Source organism: Anopheles coustani, chromosome 2 (genome assembly GCF_943734705.1).
Source record: "Anopheles coustani chromosome 2, idAnoCousDA_361_x.2, whole genome shotgun sequence".
Classification (NCBI taxonomy): Eukaryota; Metazoa; Arthropoda; class Insecta; order Diptera; family Culicidae; genus Anopheles; species Anopheles coustani.
In genome coordinates this window covers 2516440-2535507 of record NC_071289.1, presented here as the reverse complement: position 1 = coordinate 2535507, position 19068 = coordinate 2516440, and the positions used below count along the sequence as shown (strand labels likewise).

At 47.3% G+C, this 19068-nt stretch overlaps 1 protein-coding gene across 2 annotated transcripts in view; it reads left to right on the top strand.

The window, feature by feature from the left end:
- The window catches only part of LOC131267073 (probable G-protein coupled receptor Mth-like 1), a 143596-nt gene that overhangs the window by 7154 nt on the left and 117374 nt on the right, over positions 1-19068 (top strand). For both annotated transcript variants that reach the window (XM_058269828.1, XM_058269829.1), the window contains exon 3: positions 770-986. In XM_058269828.1, the coding sequence (XP_058125811.1) occupies positions 770-986 (217 nt within the window). The remainder of the gene's footprint in view (positions 1-769; positions 987-19068) is intronic.

Below are 19068 nucleotides of genomic sequence, written 5' to 3'. Positions count from 1 at the left end.
ACGATAACGATTGTCTTGAAAAGAAGGGAGAGACGAATGCACCGAGATTGATTCAGGAATGAGTGTGCGATTATTGAAAGGGGAGATGAGAGAGTTTCCGTGCTGGATTTTCCTCGGACCCGGACCCTGTTTTGCTACTTGTAATAATGACGATGATTTTCATAACATTCGCAATATTCGTTTTCCCCTCTTCCGTGTTTTCCGGTCGTCTCGCCCTCCCGGTGGGGAAATAAAAATGATGAGGATGCGATATTGCAAACTTGAATTTGGAGTGGTTTCATCTGGTTTTTTGTTTTGTTGTTCGCAAACCAAAACCATTCCAATATTCTAGGACGAAAATAGAAAGACGAACCAACAATCGATCCATGAAAGCAATATGCAAACAATACGAACGTACAATATGAAAAAGTTCAATCAGAACATGGTGAATTGCTACCGTAATATTGCTTTTTTCCCTCAGGATACCTTACTTTCGTTGTATCGCTTTTCTGCTTCCGTGCAGACAACGAAAGTGAAAGCTGGTATCATAAATTGTATCGCTATCATAAAATGTAGATTAGAACCAAAACCCCCATGTTATCTCTTCCGTTGTGCGGCGGAGGTGCTACAGTTTTCCTCTGGAGTCGTAAACCGTACAACTAGCACGTCGAATAAATAATCAGATTGCTTGAAAAGCAAACAGGCTTCGGTCCGGCTGCTGCTTATCCTCCTGTAATGACGGTGTTAATTAAACCTTTCTCACCCGTTCTCCCTCCCTCTCCATCTGCAGGACGGTCGACTGGCGCTGTATTCGGCGGGTCTACTCATTTCGACCATCTTCCTGGCGGCAACGCTGGCCACCGGACTGCTCGTGCCGTCGCAACACCACGTGCTGCACTGGCGCTGCCAGACGCACTACGTGGCCTGCCTGCTGGTGGGCGATCTGCTGCTGGCCATCACTCAACTCTCCGGCAACTCCATCACCGGTCCGGCCTGCACGATGATAGGTAAGTCGCTAGTCGCTTCGGTTCTAGTTCCTCTTAATGCGCGATTGTGCGTTTCGCTCAGATTTTCTGCCGTAGATCCCGATCTGGGAAAAGGGAAAGTGGGGCTCAAATTATGCAATTATGCAATGGTGTCCCCCCTCCCACATGCCTGCAATGTCTTCCTGCATCGTAGATAGGCCTCGGCTTTTGGTAAACACAAGGCGTAACCAGGAGGTGAACGTGAATCGAATTCTCTGTCCTCAGAATGGAAACGATTGTTTTACTATCGCTCCCCTCGGAACCGCGGGGGGCAAAGGGTGCGGGCAACGAGTGTTTCCTGGGAGGACGTCCAACGACATGCCAGGAACGACCGGCCGAGAGAGGCGCACACACAGTTATGAAGAAGGTTATCTATAATTAAGATCTTATTATGTGTTTTTCGCATGCCTCGGAAACCGTTCAAGCTTAGACGATCGGCCGTTTCCGCTTTCGGTTTCGCTGGTGAAAGGCGACGGGGACCACACGATCCTTCCCCCCAGGACGATACTCAGGACGGGGAGGAATTAAGTGATGATAATTTATGATTTAAAGAAGCCACACAAAGTGCGCTCTCTTATCTCGGACCGAGCTATAAGGACCAAGCATAACAACAACGACGACGAGGATGATGATGTTGTCCAAGTATTTTGTTCTCTATTAGTGCATGCTTGAGTGCATCGTTTTGCTACGAAGGAACGACGCTGGGAATAAATCCTTCCCCGGGAAACAAGTGTGAATAGGCGAAATAATGGATGGTGCGGAAGAAGCGGGAAAATTGTGACCACACCACCGTTTTGGGGATTCATACTAAATTTGTTTCCAAAAGCGGCCTCTACGTGGAGGTACTCTGGCGATTACTATTATGCGTACACGTAGGACAGCTTTACGGGCTTTATGTGCATTAATCTACTTTCTTTCGGTTGTTGTGCCCGAAAGGATTGAACATGGGAAGAGGTGCTTGGATGGTTTATTTGTGATTGTAAAATGGTACAAAACTTGGAAAACAACCGGTCCCCGGGGAATGACCACTACGTAAGTCCTTGCGACTCCAGGGGATGGTCAAATATTTCGCACACGAGCGCGCCCCCCGAAACTCTTCCCGAAAGGTGAAACTGTTCATAAATTATAGATATCTGCTGATAGGATTATGCCGCAGGCGAACCTCTCGGTTCTCGAGTCTCTTCTGCGAAAGCGGAGCTCGGTTGGAGAAATATTTTGAAAACGATTTCTTCTCGTCTCCCCAACCCTGTTGCTCGTTTCTTGCGGAGGCCAAGGTAAGGCGATGTGGGATGGAATTTAGATGGATTTATGGTCCATTTCGGGCACTGGTCCGTCAGTGAGATTTGTTGCCATTCCGGTGAGCCACTGAGCTGTGTGCAAGTTTGGTTTGGAATGCTCTAAGACGTGCCTTGCGAGAAGAATTTACTGCGAATCAAGCCAGTGGATGAAGTTAAATGCAGACTTCCGACATTTATTGTAATCTTCCGGCCACTCCCACCCGTTGGACGTTGCCTTTGTCGGACAATGTTACTTGAGGTAGTTTTGTCTATAAATTAGATGACCAATGTTCGGAGCTGAAGCGGAATGGCACGCTTTATTTTAAACAAACTTCGATTCTCTGACTTTGTCCAAGCGGTGAGATCTTTTCTCATGACATGCTGAGGTAAAAGAGGGGGTTCTTTTAGTTGGCTTATTTCCGTTCATCTCAAATTAAATCAATCCTCTGTGTTTGTATTTAATTTGAATGACAAAGTAACCAATGATACCCACCATCCATCGATCCGCTTTCGAACCGAGCGCCATCCATCCATCCATCCGAGTTTCGTTCATCCGGAGAAGATTTATCGAACATTTTATTGCACGGTGCAGTGATCCCATCCTGAAATCCCTCCACTCTGCCCATCGGTTCCTTTCGTCCTTTTCTGCAGCATGAAAATTGAATAGCATGACTTCGTCCTCGTCGGAAAGTTTGGCTGGTAAAGTTTACCGAAAACCGAGGGGCGAGAGTAAGTCGGGCCCAATGTAGTTCTTACTATTTAATGTTGTTGCAAGCGATTTAATACTCCCTTCTTCGCCTTCGACGGTCCACGTAGCGAGCAGCATCCCGTTTCAATTTCCCAGTTCCTTGCAGCTTGCACAGGAGGTTACATTTGGGCGGCTCCAAATCTCTCTCCAAAATCTCACATCGTTTCCCGGACGTTTCCGGTTTAGTCGTCCGGAGTCCGGACGGACCGACGATGTAATCTAAATCACTGCAATCATTTTACCGGATCATCCTCGTCGCCTGGTGGTACGTCCTGGCCTTGGGTGGTAGTGAAATTGTGAATTGGAGAAGGACCTTCGAGCGAAGGCTGTAAACGAGCGAGTACCTTACCGTTTAGGGGGACATCAGTTTAGATTTCCTCGGTCGGTTGACGGTTGGATGCGATGTTGGGAAGGATTCCGCATTCATTCCCTAAAGTGGCATTTTCTACCCAAATCTGCGGAACTGAGCTGAGTGAATGCAGATAGGCAGTAGCAGTTCAGCTTAGGCAAGAGTACATCATAAATTGAATTCTTTAATTTATGTTGCAAATCTGGATGAAGAAGGCGGAAATTGCAGGCTTCATTTTTGATCCTTTTCCCGAATGTCGACTGTGGGGAATGTCATTGCAACAGCCAATACCGAAATACTGTATCCTTTCCAGTCCGAGGGAGAGGGCTCCAAAAGTCCAGATATCTCTGTTGCCTAAGCGAGGGTGGTATTTTTAGGTGTTTCTGGTGGGGGTTCCGTAATAACGTTAAGTAAAATACCATCATCACCTCTCGCATCCCCTAGACTGTGTTGTTGTGTATGTAAGAGGGGTGAATTTGCTACCATGTGGTGGTCATTTGTTTGTAGAATTAAAACGAGTGTACCACCAACCCGGATGCAATTTCCTCCCTTCGGGGCCACCGACGTCATTGGCAATAACATTAATCTCCCATGTGGAACTCTCGTTTTGCGAACGCGCGTGGTTTGAAAAATGGAAAACGGCAACGCATTTTCCACCGGGTTCTGGGAGGGGTGCCAAAGGGGTGCTAAAAGGCCTAAATGAAATTAATTTCCCAGCGATGGCCGGCGATTAGCTTCGTTTTTCCAGGGGGGAGGTGTGGGGAAATTGAATGCCATCACTTATGGATAAAATTTAAGTTAGGGCGAGGGAATTACACAAATTTTCATAAGGGTGTAATCGTTTGGGAAAAGGAAGTCCATAGTGTGGGTGTTGTATTTGACGCCATTTTGGTTCATGCAAAATTGTTCATCGCGCTTCAAATAAATGTTCCTACAAAGTTAGTCTGTAATCCAAGGAAGCTACGGTTTGAACCAGATGTGCGTCATAGACATGATAGCTATAACTTATTTGTCTCTGCCCTACACAGGATACCTGTGTTTATGTTTATCATCTATATTCACACCTGTTTCCAGCCGTTACCTTCTTGTTTTCGACAAACTTGTAATCGAATAAATATGATTGCCGAAGCCACAGAGTAAATAACGGTCTCCATGGTATTATATCTCATCCTCAGGGGCCTTCCGGTCTAGTTCTTGCATGCCCTTCGTAATGTCCGACTACTGATATATTTTATTAGTACTTCAACGCCCAGCGCGCGCTATCGACATCGGGTTTTCGATAATTTCCAAGGCCAATATTGTGCCGAGCAGAAGCACCAGTCTCACACCGTTTGATCGTTGTTCTCGATGCGTTTGCAGAGAAGTACCGCAACACGTTCGTCTTCTAACCGGCCATTAGAAGCACGTGTCATCGATCGAGAAAATCGTCGGGCGGGAGGATGCTTTCCCAGCACTTTCCCGCTTCGCTGGGGTCTGTTTCGTTGTTTGCGAAATTGGTTGTTTACTTTGCCATCTCGAGTAGGATTCGAAGCATTCGTCCACACTCACACACTCATGCGTGTAAGCCTACAAGCCAAGGCTGGACAAGCCAAACCCCTCGAGCGTGCGGCGTTTTCCTTTTCATCCCGGTGTAAGTGGCGTTTGAGTTTTCCACGGCGGCACGTGGCGGGAAGGGTGGTTTGAAGTTTCGGCGTTTCCGTGAAGCGGCTTTTGGATTGTCCTGCATGCCCATCCCACCACATTGCCAGAATGCTGGATGACTTTAGTATTGAGAGCCAGAAGCAACAGCCAAAACCATCGGTCAGTGATAACAATAAACCACCGAGACCGAGAGAAGGGGCGAGTAATAATAGTAGCAATCAAACTTTGGTATAATTACCGAAAGTTGTCGTTTCCACTGGCCTACGTTGGCAAGCCCTCACACACACACAAGCCCTTGGAGCACACAGTGGGAAAGATAAGAGAGAAATTATGGGTTGTCGCCCGGCGCCAAGATGCCGAAGGACACTCGGATGCATTTGTCCGCTCCCGCGCGTGTGTGTGTGTGTTCCTTATTCTTGCAGATGGGTTGTGTGTGGTTTTCCGGCGTAGTATCCAAGGGCGACTGTGAGGGTGGCCGCAAAGCCGCAAACCGCATCCTGCGGTAAAATCTGGCAATGATGGACGACAATGAGATATGTCCGCCGCATTCCGGGAACCGGCGTTCGATGCAGTTGTTTGTTCCGGTCTGGGAAAGGAAGCTGGCGTTCCTCGATGGTCCTCGAAAGTCCACCGAAAGTGGAACCGAAGGCCTGTCGCGATGACGACGACGCCGATGCAAACGAAACCAATCGATTCCAAACGCGGAGTTGGACATAAATAACGTATTATTACCGAATCTCCGAACCGGCTTCCGGTTCAGAGCGCTTAACTGGACGAGCCTCCACCTTCCGACTTTTTTTCGGGAGTCTCTGTAAATCAAACGGCCTCTGTGGGTTTGATAGGACGCTGCCCACTTGTTCCCACTCCATCTCTGCGTTTGATAAATAAATTGATTTCGGTTCGGATGTTGGCGTGCGTACACTTTTTTTTGCGTTTGCACTTCACTGCACTTTTGGTCATGGTGTAGAGGATCCCGACCCGTGATGTCTAACCCTCTGTGCCCCGGCGGTTTTGCTTATGCTTGGATGCGGAGGAGATCCTACCGAAGGTTGTCTAATGGGTTTTTTACCCACCAGAAATGGACACTCCGTCTAGATTAACGTTCCGAGCTCGAGTTAAGGAAAAAAGGTAAGCCTGGTCTGTTTCTGACGGCTCCATTTTAGCCGGGGAACCGCACAAAGGGTGCGTTACGCTCTAGCCCGGGGGGGTGAGCAATAGCCTTCTGCAAATGTAAGGATTTTGGGAGGAAATTGAAAATTGCTCCAACGGAAAGGAAAAAACTAAAACGATTTCGAACGAACGAACGCCTCCGAAGCCAATCGAAAGGGCGGAAGGTTCATCCTCCGGAGCGAGCGTCATTTTTTAATGGAAAAGATGCCCTAAGTTGCTATTTTGTTAGGGGGTGGTGGATGGTTTTTTTTTACGCTGAACCCCTGAACCAGTGAAAGAAAAATTCAAACAGTTGTAGTAACGGATGGTTAGGCATCGATGGATTTCAGTTCCTTCCTGGTTTTTCTTTCCCGCCGGAAAAAACGTTCCTCCGAGCGGGAGGAAATGAATCAGAAAAAATGTAAATATGTTTTATGTTGCTTCCTCCTCGTTCCTTTCGGTTTCGTCCAGGAAAAAGCAAAACCCATCCATCCTTCGCTCTGATGGAATCCATTTCGTTAGGGATTATGCGAAAAATATTCATGGGCAGTGATTTTCTTTTGATATTCATAATCTGTTGCTCCCTACATTTTCCTCATCCTGGCAATGGGGAAAGCTGTCGGAAACAGAACGATTTGTTTTCCTCGGGAAGCAGAAAAAGGAGCACGAATCTGTCAAAACTGTTACGTTCCGTCATCAATTCGTAGTGATTTGCTGTAGATCCCTTTTGATGTTGAGAACTGTTTGAAACTTGCTTGTTTTGTTTATCCAATTAATAAAAGCTAGATCGTATAGATATAGGTTTCCGATTTATAATACTTCTTTAACATTGTTTAATTATATTACTCTATTTTTATCGATCCCACGACAAATCAGTACGCCTCAAATGTGCTTGCTCACGACATCGTCATCGCAAGGAAATGTAAAGTCACTATCCAATAATTAATAATTTCTCTCAACGTAAGCGATGTGCTCCCTTTGGCACGTTCTTCATGACGCAGAGGCATTAAAATGTAACAAACTTCATTAATACCATCTGCCATCCGGATCGTCTGTTTTGGGGGGCGTCGATTTTGGAGAGTTTTTTTTCTATTCTTTAGGTGAAACACAAGCTGCGTTTAAACATGTTGCTGCTGGCTTCTGTCAGCAATTTATGAAACTTTTGCGTACGTGGTGGACGTCGTTCAATTTGCTTCCCCCGTGACGTCCGTGGCCTCAGTGCGGGAAGTTCAAAGTTTATTAGAATTTCGAGACGAAGTCGTCCACCATTAATCAAGCGGCCCCAGAACGAATTGGGAATATTTCGCGCGCGCACACGTTTACCGGTTTTCACCGTAGGGAAAACAACCATTGGATGGTTTGTAATTTAAGTTTAAAATTAAAATCAAATCTAGTGTAACTTTGAGCGCTGTGTGTCCCTTTTTTCGGCCCGAGGGCGACACCCTAAGTTTCCACCTTCGCTATGCAGTCGTCTTGAAGGCCGTCGTTCGGGAGAAGTTTTAATAAATACCACGAAGCGAATCAGTCAGAAGGGAGGGGTCGTTTGAACAGGAAGGACATTCGATGCGGGCGAGGTTTTCCTTTCGCTCGGCCAAAAGGGTAGGAAAAGTCTCGATGCGCTCGGGATTGAGGGATTTAGTTTAATTTTACGGTTTGGTGCGCCGTGTTGGAATATCATTCGCTCTCGTAAGCCCCCTTTACTTAGTCGGGCAGGCAGGTTGACTCCCGTGCGGTTGTGATGGTAATTTGTGCAGCCACGCGAATTGTTATGCTAAAAGGGAATGGGCATCAAGGGCATCGTTTTAAGCTAGAAAGTTGAGGCAGTCCGTATGGAGAGAAGTATCGGTTTTCACTCGAGATATCCCACCACCAACTCGTTGCGCATAGCATTTCCCTATTTTTCCCCGACTCGGAAAGAGTGCACAAGGTTTGCAAATTTCTTCCCCCCCGATTTGTAATGGGTGTTGATTTATGGGGGAGGAATTCAGCAAACCGAATCCAGCGAGAGTCGATTGTAATTTGGAAAATTTATGATCCGTGATCGGAAGAAGTTCGTTCGGTATGCGAGAATCGGGTGGAGAGGTAAGGAAGACAAGCAATGGAAAAGATTCGCTACGCATCATCACCCACCACCCATCCCACCCTCGCATTTCTCGGGTTGGTTGCGACAACGGTTATGACAACGGGATGCACACATTTCCCTTTTTTCCGCACAGAAGTGAAGTCGTCCCCGTGTAATGATTGGCCCGACATCGCAAGGGTTGGACATCAAAGATGTTAGGGTGGGGGGTTAACGGGGGTGAAAGAGGGGTGTGCAAATGTCACGAGCCAAATTGACGGGGTCTGATGTAACGTGTCTCGTAGGTCGGCTTGTAATATATGGTTGCGATTTGTTCGTTACTAGCAATCATGACAGTTTGTGTTTTTCCGGGTAGGAGTTTCCCTTCCTTTAGATTTTCTCGTTCCCCCTTGTCCCTTTCCTTTCGGGTTTGGAAAAATGCAATTTATTCTTTTTCCGGCATGCTCTGAGACTCGCAACTAGTGATGGGTTCTCGGAACTGCACCCACCGCCCGGAACCGCTTCCGAACATCTTTAAACCGACTCCGATTCCGGCTTAGTAAAACCCACGATTCCGTCTGGAGCCGTCCGGAGGCATCTGGAACTGTCCCGAGCCGCTAGTTGGTAGCCAAAGCCAGCTCCGTACGGCTCCGGACGACTCCAGACGACTCCGGACGATTCCGGACGGCTCCGGACGGCTCCAGACGTCTCCGAACGACTCCAAACGACTCCGGACGACTCCGGACGGCTCCGGACGACTCCGGACGGCTCCGGACGGCTCCGGACGACTCCGGACAGCTCCGGACGGCTCCGTACGTCTCCGGACGGCTCCAACGGCTGCGGACGGTTCCAAGCTCGGAGTATTGCACCTACCTTTCGGAGCCGCTTCCGATATTGGTGGAGTCATTCGGGAGCGGTTCCGGTTTTTTGTCGTATTTACCCATCACTACTCGCAAAGGGGGGAGATGTAACGAAATTTAAATCATTCCTTAAAGACTTAAAAATTGTCTCAGTCTATTTCATTTAAATTTGTAATGCAGAGTTTTTACATTCCCTCAACTTTCGGTGTGTGTTGACGTGCTAGTTTCCTACCCATCACATTCTACCCATTTCCTCGACTCCCCAGTGCTAAGCAAAGTGCATCAACCGGACCGAGAGCTCGCAGGGATGGAAACAGACGCCCACACGCGGTCAGTAAATTGCAATTAGCAAAAGTGATCTTTTCACACCCAGGTTCTCGCCGTCTGTATGTGCGTGTGTGTGTGTGTTTGTCTCGGTTAGTGGCCCCTGGGTGGGTTTGTTTAGTCGATGAAAGATGCTTCTGGGCGAGCTGCACTCGGATACGGTCGTTTTATGCAACGACGAATCCGGGGGCTTAGAAACGGGTGCCTTTCGCGAACCGACCCGCCTCTATTCTGCGTTAGTGTGTGTCGGTGTGTGTCATTGTTCCCATTTCCTCGATTGGTGTCAATATTGACTATGACACCACCACCCGTTGTTCCTTTTTTCGCCCCCCCAAAGCTGGCCATTCGTTAGACCGAGGAGGACCGGGTTGGAGAATTATACTGATCGCGTCATGGAAAACCACCGAGCGCAAGGGAGCGGGGAAAGCTGAGGTGAATTTAGAACCGGAGGAGGATGCATCCGGCAAACCAAGCCCCATAGTCCCTACGCGTTTCGTTTTCCCGCTGTTAATTGATTCCGATGTCGTTTGGACAAACTTTTCGCGCCTCTCTCTCTCACTTTTCCGATGTCCGTGGAGTTTGAGCCGAGTTCTAGTGGCATTGTTACGCCAGAAGTTCGATGCCGGTAGCTGGACCGGTGTAATGATGTCGTTGTAAGTGCAATCAACACTAATGAGAGTACACGAGGCGAACAACACCAGCGGGCTATGCAGGGTTCTCCTTTCTGTCCCGGGAGCGGAAAATTCACGCCATTTTCCCGCTGTTTCGAGAGGTACGAAATTAATCGTCCACGTGGTGTGCGGTCTCTGCGGCGGATGGAGGGTTTTCGGTGGTCGTTTGCGACTAATTTTTGCACCGATTTCCCAATCGCGTCCCCGCGTGTCGAACCTCCTAGAATTAATTATCCAGGGCTTCCGGTGGGCACCAGGAAAATGACCATTCTGGTTGGCGATAAAATGGCGGACCTTTAAACCAATGTGCAATATTGACCCCGACTCTCCGAGGCTCGTTCCATATTCCCTTTTTAGGTTCGATCCTTTAAGACCCCAATGGGGGGGAAAACCGAACTGAGGAAAGGGACACGAAGGTGAGGAGCTGTCTGGAGCGGATTTGTAGCGCTTGTCCGGACGCTGCAAGGTGTGAGACATTAATTATTGGCTAACATATCTCGTCGCCCGCTCGTGTTTCCCCACATTACCCTCCCCAGGAAACACCATATGTTCCGCAGCACGATGCATTTGTTGAACCGAGCAGGCTTTTATTAATAGCTCGCTTGCTGCGGTACGGTCCCAGGGGGCGGAACGGGGGAGAAGGGGTTCTTGTTGAAAATGTAGCATCGAAAATTGTTTCCACTTATTCGCCGTCATGTGCAGACGCTCTCGGGATGCATTTTGCGCCATCGTAAGTCTTCCTTTTTTTCCCCGGCTGAAAGGAAATGCATTTGGCGTACGATCGATTTTGTTGTTTGGATTCCATTTTTGCAACAAACATTTTCCACGCCTTTTCCCCCCCTTGACAGCGAACTACTTGGTGCTAAACATAGTCGCGAAAAATCACCTTTGTTCCTGCATTAGATGCAACGGGTTGGTTGAAAAAGCATAAAAAGGAAATAAAGTAAAAATCACCCATTTGATCGACGTGTGCATGACGGTGGGTGGTTCCTTTTTCCTTTCGTCCTCCTCACCTTCAGCATATTGCCACTCGAAAAACCACATCACATCACATCACAAGATGAGTGCAGTCTGCGAGCCGTCCGAAAGTGCACTTCTCAGCCCATCGAATCGTCGGCTGTCGGGGTTTTTGTAAATAGCGTTTGCGTTTTCATGCTGGCCACACGCGAACTGGGAGAGGGGAGGGAGGGGGAGGGACCGCGGTGGGGCTAAACGTTCGCCGACGCAAAAGGTGCCAACTCGAAAAGGCTTGTACACCATTGAGTAGGAAAATTATCCCAAACCCGTCGAAGCGCAGACGAAGGAAAAGCTCGTTCACGAGTGAGGGGGTGTGCGTGCGTGTTTGTTGTTTTATTTTTCGTGCTTGTAGCTCTTCTTTGTTGTACACATTGTTAAAGCCCTTCCGAGCGCGCGTGTCTCGCCCTTTCGGTCGCTGTTTGTTGTAAGTGTTTGTGTTGTTTCGAACCCCAGCGACGAGACATGCTCCCAATTTTCGGCACACTTTTCCGGACTGAGGGGCATCGCGGGTCGGTGCAAAGGGTGAAACAATTGTTTTAGGCAATTTGCCCAACCCCCTCCCCCCATCCTCCCCCCCACTTCCACCGTTCATCCCGTGGGGAGGTGAGGGAAAACACATTTTCGCATTGTTAAATTGAGTGTTGCAAAAGTGAAATGCAATCGTGCATTGTGTGCAGCTCGGCGTTTCAGGTTTTTTCATGACATTATTTGCAAAAACGGAGCGCTCGGCGAGGCGGTATAAATGGCATACTTAAACGTCCCAAAAGGGGTGGATGGAAATAGTGCACGAAAACATAACAAAAAGTGGGTGGCGGGGGGGAATTTGTAACGATCTCACGTAACCGTGAAGGTAAATTCATTCGATATCCGATTTAAAGGCTATACGCGTTGAATTTATCTTCCATTTTGCATCGTTTGGCATTCGCTTGCGAATCGCGATGGCGGCCTTATGCTTCCGAAGAGTAATATCTGCCGAACGGAACCCCGGCCAGTGGCAAGTGTTTATAAAAAGATGGCATTTTATTTTATGAAATAATAAACATAGCATAAACAACGCGCGCTGCCGTATTCCGGCCGAATATTCTCCACCACCACCATACCAGTTGTTGCCATCCGACGCCGCCGTGTTGGTGGAAACGAAAATCACGGTTCATTTTTATGGCCGATCGTTTAAAGGGATCCGCCGACGCGAGCGCGCCGGCTTTAGCCTTTGGGTCGTATTTTTTAGCGCGCCGATGATCCGTTGGATGAAAATTATGATGATGGCATACTCATGGTGCCGACCAAGGGCTCATATGGAAGCCGGCACTTCGGGCTTCTGCTGTGTGCGTTGGTGTCGGGCGTGTGCTTTGTTTCGGTGCGCCACCCGCGAAAGGTAAAGAACCATATGAAACCATTTGGGAGTATGTTTTCGGCACTAACGCTTTTTGGCAAATATGTGCCACTTTTTTTCCCGGACTCGTCTCTTCATCTATGGCTCGGTTTTTGTAGTTTTGTGGTTGTTTTTACGATTCCAAAATATTAAACCACTTTTTACGCATATCGCTGTCTGGCTTTAAAAATTCAGAAATTTGATTAAATATTAAACATCGATGTAAAAAAAAAAGCTTTCTTTATTTCGTAGACCCAACAGAGCTGTTCCGGGTTGCGAATTTTCACTCCCTTCAATCACCTACAGACGCGTTGCATAAACACTCATTAACTATTGAGCGTCCGAGTGGAGGCTTTGGTTGGTTTGAGTTTGTTTGCTTTCGGCGGAATTAAACAAAAAGGATCGACATACAAAAAACCAACCTACACGGTTTTGAGGTATTTTTTTCTTTGTGAAAAAACGAGCGAAAGCTGCCTGGTTCTGAGCTAGTTATGTTGTGGACCCAACTCACCCGGGCACAACATATGACCACATCAAACGGAATGTCAGACTTGCTGGGGGTTTTGTAAAATAATTCATGTTGGTTGCGATGCAAAACAAAAAAAACCAAAAAGCAAACATCCAATGAATGAACTGATGAAAAGTGGAGTAAATTTATTAATTTAAACAAGGGCTCGCGCGACGCTGAATAAACGATTTGCGTAGGGCTGCAGTTTTTTTTTCGTTTGTTTGCTGCGTAGAGCTTGAATGTATGTCGAAAATTATGCTTTATGGTTTAGCTCGTGCTCGGTGATTGAGTTTGGTTATAAACAAAGCGTTTGATGAAGTGTGAGCCGTTCCCGTTTTTCAGAGAACAATTATCCTTTTGTAAAATACCACGGAAGGCAGCAGTAGTTGCGGTATTATAAACGGTTTTAAGGTTTCACAAAATCATGTTCACTGGAAAAAGCCTCATCATCATCAACGCGCCGCCGTTGGGATTGTGAAATGGAAATTTTCCAAATATTTGCACCACAACCACACCCACAAGGGGGGAGGGGGGTTGAGGGTTGGGACAGGAAAGAGAAACCCCAGTTCCGGTGCCTGCGGGAATGTGTCCGGGGGCGGGCTCTGTATTGTGTCGAATTGCATTGCGAACGGAATGGTGGAGATTTTGGGCATGCACAAACCGGTCGGGGATGAACGTTTTTAACCCGGAAAAAGCCCATTATCGCCCGTCGATTCAAACCGCGCGGATAATTAACGAATTTTGCGCGGCCTGGCGAATCGGTCGCGGAACTGCTTTTTTCTCGCCTCACCGTCGGCTTTGGGTGCTGCAAAAATCGTGCATAAAACACATTCATTGAAGTATCAACTCGACCGCTTGCGGACCTCGGCGGGATTGGGTTTTGTTCGTTCACATTTTCTCGTCCTAATTTACCGCCCCTCTAAAGGTGGGAGTTGCTGGAGGGCAAAGATAGGAGGGAGGAGGAGCGATCTACAAATAATCAGCTCAACCAGCTTCAATCGACCCGCCGAGAGGAATGGAAGAGGCAAATCGAATAACCGTACTGTTGCCTAGTTTTGTTTTTTTTATTTCCATTCGTACAGAAAAAAGCATAGAGGAGATATGCACCGTACGCACCTAATCGTTGAATTCATTTCACAGTTACTAATTTGAGCTTATCCGGATTTTTGGGCGCGTCAATCCCAACTCATTTGGACTCACACAATCGACTAATTTTCCATCCGAATTCCGCCACTCCATCGTTCACTCGGTCGCATAATCAGTGCAAACTCTCCGATGGAACTGGAAAATTGTCGATTCAATCATAAAACACTCGGCCCTTTCGACGGGTGAGGACTCATTTATGGTAGGGGAAAGCGAAGTCGGTGGTTCTACTGAAACTTTACCGTATGTTCAAACAAAAAAGTCTAGTGTGGGTAATAACCACCGTAACCGCCACCCGAGCACGAGCGGGAATGGCTTTTCCGGATTGCACATTTTATATGCTGCGGAACCGCATAAAGATTGCCAACCCAGAACCGGGACCTTTTACGGCAGTGTGACCGCAAGCGCCCCCGTTCGTCCAATGGTCCGGGGTCCGTTACTCGTTGACGCGCCGTGTTTCTGGTGACTCATGAGTTGTTTCCGTTAAATACAACCCGCAACATGGAGCATCCATCGTCCATCCGCTAGCTGTCTGTTTGTTTGTCTGTCTGTCTGCCTGTTTTGTTCGTCCATTCGACGGCTGCTGGTCCCGTTCGACGCCGGGGAGGTTGAAGGCCGCCTCATATCCGGTTCCCAACCCCGTCAAGAAGCTATCATATGTTGCCCAGTCAGCTTCGCAGTTCGGTTCCGTTTCGATTCGCTTTCGTTCGCGGGTGGAAAAGTTATGCACCGAAACGGCATATTTTTCGGAACTCTGGGCATTCATTACGGCCTGCTTACTAGTGGTGCGTAAATCCGATTCGAGGCCGGGACTCAATCCGATTCTGAATCAGAACATTAGCTCTGGATCGTAAGGAATCTGATTCTGGACTCTAGATCTGGATCCCAAAGAATCTGAATTCTGGATTCTGAATGTAAATTCCTTATAGATCTGTACCTTGAGCCTTTCGAATTTGGTATCAAGTCCGGATTGATCCAACTGCTGGATCCCAAAGTATCTGATTCTGGATTCGGGATGTGGATTCCTAATAGATCTCTACCTTGAGGACTTCGGATTTGGGATCAAGTCCAGATTGATCCAACTGCTGGATACCAAAGGATCTGATTCTGGATTCGGGATGTGAATTCCTTATAGATCTCTACCTTGAGGACTCCGGATTTGAGATCAAGTCCAGATTGATCCAACTACTGGATCTCAAAGGTTCTGATTCTGGATTCGCGATGTGGATTCCTTATAGATCTGTACCTTGAGGCTTCCAGATTTGAGTGAGTCCCAGAATCTTATCCGGATCCCATTTCCCAACACTACAGCTTACACCCCGGGGGATGGACCATGGGGAGACGAAGTCGACGGTGGTTGATCCAGCAAGTTTTGGCACTCGAAAGTCTCAACGGACGGCGTAACCGGACTTTTCCAACTCCGCAAAGAGGATGCAGAGGAACGGGGAAAAACTACCGCAAAATTGTACGGCTTCGGAAGTGAAGTGGAGTTTTCTCGTGTTTCGGATTGTTTTATTGGCGCACTCCGACGCGGTGGGTTATTTTTTGTTTTGTTTTGGAGCCTGAGATATGGTTTATTATGAGCTGATTCTTTCTCTTATTGCTTACTGCTTGGCCTTGCAATATTTATTCCGTTTTGGTTTGGAGGAGGGGTTTTTCGTTGCAGACTTGTTGAGATTATCCATTTCCATTCTAATTTGATCCACCAGCTTTCCCAAGTCCAAGATTGGGAGCTGTTTACCATGGCTTCAACTATCAAACAGTTTGAACAGTCTTAAATTACACGCTTATGAGAAAGGTGAATGCAGTGAGATTGTAAAAACGGACCGATGGGAGTTCAGTCCGAATTTGCCGGAACCATTTTTCAACAACCCTTTCGGGTGGGGAAGTTCCTGTTTTTTTTTGCCTTGCCATTTGCCACCACCATATTAACCTACGATGATCCCAGACGGGTTCATGCATCAAACTCCAGTTTGCTGGCTTCAACCCTTCTATGGACGCTTCTATGTTTCTTGCCGCTTGCATGGAACCGCTAATTATGCTGCGCTAGTGTGTAGCCTATGCAACGGACGAATGGAAGGAAGGTTGCAAACATTTTCAAACCTTCCACCCCGCCACTCCCCGACTTCCCCGGAGACGGCTAGACGGCGGAGTGAAGCCGAAATTAGGGGAAAGCAGCATATTTTTGCGCTACCATATGATTATGGAAGGTTGGCTTAAATTGGGAGGCGTGTTGTTTTTTCTTTCTTTCGAGGTGGGGTTGGACTTTTTATTTCCTCTTCTTCGTTTTTTTGCTAAGGTCTATTTTTGGGGTCCGCTGCATAAAGCGTTCGAGGTTGGCTCCAGTCCCAGAGCTCAAGGGAACATCAACAGCTAGCAATCATTTGTGGCGTGGAGTAAAAAAAACCCAACGGAACACACACCCAACGTTGTTCGCAGAGTAGAGCCGTTGTTATTTTTTTTCGTGCCGTTTCGTAAACTACTCACTTTTGGCAACAGTTAATGAGGATACCAAAAGTGTGCGCCGACCATCGTGGCGCTGTCCAAAGATGTTTTCTTTGGCGCTGTAGGTTTCGTTTTGATTTGTGAAACGTTTTTGGAGGACGATCGGGTTACAGGAAAGGGAAGGGAACGACTGCTTGTTGTCCAAGCGAATGTTACGTGATTTTATGCGTTTTCAATTCTACCAAACAGATCATTGTTGAACTTGGCTTCGTGTGCGAACTCTTTTAACTTGTTTTACCTTCCATCTTCATTTTTTAAAATATACAAAAAAGCGTTTCGCTTGATGCTACTTTTGATACCATTTTTCCCCGATTCATAAGAGTCTAATTAGGATTCATAGCTGGTAGTGTTTTCCGTCCGCAATACTGTCGCGTGCAACGCGTTAAATTAGATTATCATCAATCGTTCGGTATCAGTGCATGAAATGAGCCCGCCGATGCCGTTTTTATCGTCTCGAACGGTTGAGCGCCTTTATGCTAATTTATGCTGGTATCAAATAACGCCGTTGTACGCAAGGGAGCTTGGTAAGGAAGTGTGAGGGTTTTAAGGGCGCTTGTTTTGCCACCACCCCCCGGGGCTGTGCAATAAGTCAATAAAATTTTCGGGAAGGGATCGTCGACCAAACGTGAAAGCATCTGATTAGAAAACCGGAATCTGCTGGTAGCATCATGAGTTTTGAACGGTTTCTAATCCGGCCTCTGTGCATTTGCAAAAACAAACGCTCTAAACATAGACTACCGCCAAATAAGGGGGATCTCCCAACTTCCGAAAACAAAAAAAAGGGCCGTCGTTGGAGTTCTCTTTTGATCAAAGAATGGCGCATGGCAGAAGAAGGAGGAGAATAAATTCGCTGCAGAAACCACGTCGGGAGCGGGGGGTGTGGGAGATTCGTGTGGCGTGTGGAGATGCATACAAAAGGCAACGATTTCGATTCCGGACCAGGGAACATAATCGACGACACTTTTCGAGGGCGAGCATGTCGAACGTCGTTCCGCCGCGGCGTACGCGAAAGTTCGCCTTTATTTATCTTTTCTTCATGCATCGATACGTTTTTCCGCGTCGCTTCGATGGCCATCGGGAGGTAAAAGTTCGCGTGCGTGGTTCGGAGTTGTATGTGTGTGTGTTTGTTTTGTCGGGAAAACGTTGGTGGAAAAGGGACGTGATGTGTTGCCATGGCGCTTTCCCGCCGAACTTTATCTCACACAAGACAACATGCCTCGATCATGTTTTATTTTCTTCCTCGATGTTTTTCGGTAAAATGGAGGAGGAAAGGGCAGGTTGATAAAGAGGATGTACGCCCCAAACCCGAAACTACCAGCATGAAAAATCCACCGATTCGGCGATGAATCTTTGCTCGCATCCCGGACGCTCTGTTTGCAGATTATGTACCTCCCTTTATCCCTTTTCCCCCGCTCGGTATTTATGTCTTCCGGTTCCATCGACATCGCATTGCATTCACCTGTGCTTGCATCGCCGGGGTGCATCGTAAGCTGGTTGATGATCATAAGCACACCAAAACAACACGTACTCGTTCGACGGACGACGACGACAACGACGTGTTTTTCGGAGAAGGAGAAGAAAGAACACTTGATTTTCGTTCGATGTCCATCGCCACTTCCGGAAGGGACGGGGGAGGAGGGTAATGGTAATGGTCGAAAAAACATGGTACCACGTCCGAAATTTCATTGCCCGATACTACAGACACCGTTAGGTTCGTTCACGAAAGCCCGTCCCGGTAAAGTGAGTTCTCAATTACAGTTCAACGTGCAAAGATTACATTCGAACGTGATAAGTATAAATTATGGCAAGCGTGTTTTTCACTTTTATTGAATAATCAATTCAATTTGAAATGTGATTATTTTTTAGTCGGATTCAAACAACCGTCTACCGAAAAAAAAACGAACTTCAACCGAGCATCTCTTATCTGTAATTTATGCTTCCATTAAACTGTTTAAAGACATTCCTAATTAATTATCAGTTTAATTGCACGTTATTTATTGTGCTGCAGATGCTATTTCGTTGCTAACTGTAATGGATCCACTCCCGGTCCGTTCCGAACGTTGGGCGTTCTTTAACGATCCCGACCTGTCCCCGTGTGTGTTTGTCGTCGTTCGTCGTTGCGAACCATTTCCTTTTCGACTGGAACTGAACGAAAGCAGCACAAGAAGCCACACCTTGATCGTTGTCCGGGACAACAACAAAACTTTCATTTCATTGAATGGTCGGCGTGTCCTCCTAGCCTTTACCTATCTCTGCTCGGAAAGTTGTTGAAGCACTGTGTGGAGGAGAGAAGGGTAGATCAAGGTTGGGAAAGAGTTATTTTTTTGGTTTTGGCGTGGGCCACGGATGATAACAACATTTCCCTGGCTTTTTCCCGAGCCACTACGGCTTTGTTTGTCCCCACAGTGCACTCGAGGGAGAACGGGTGAAAGACTACTTTT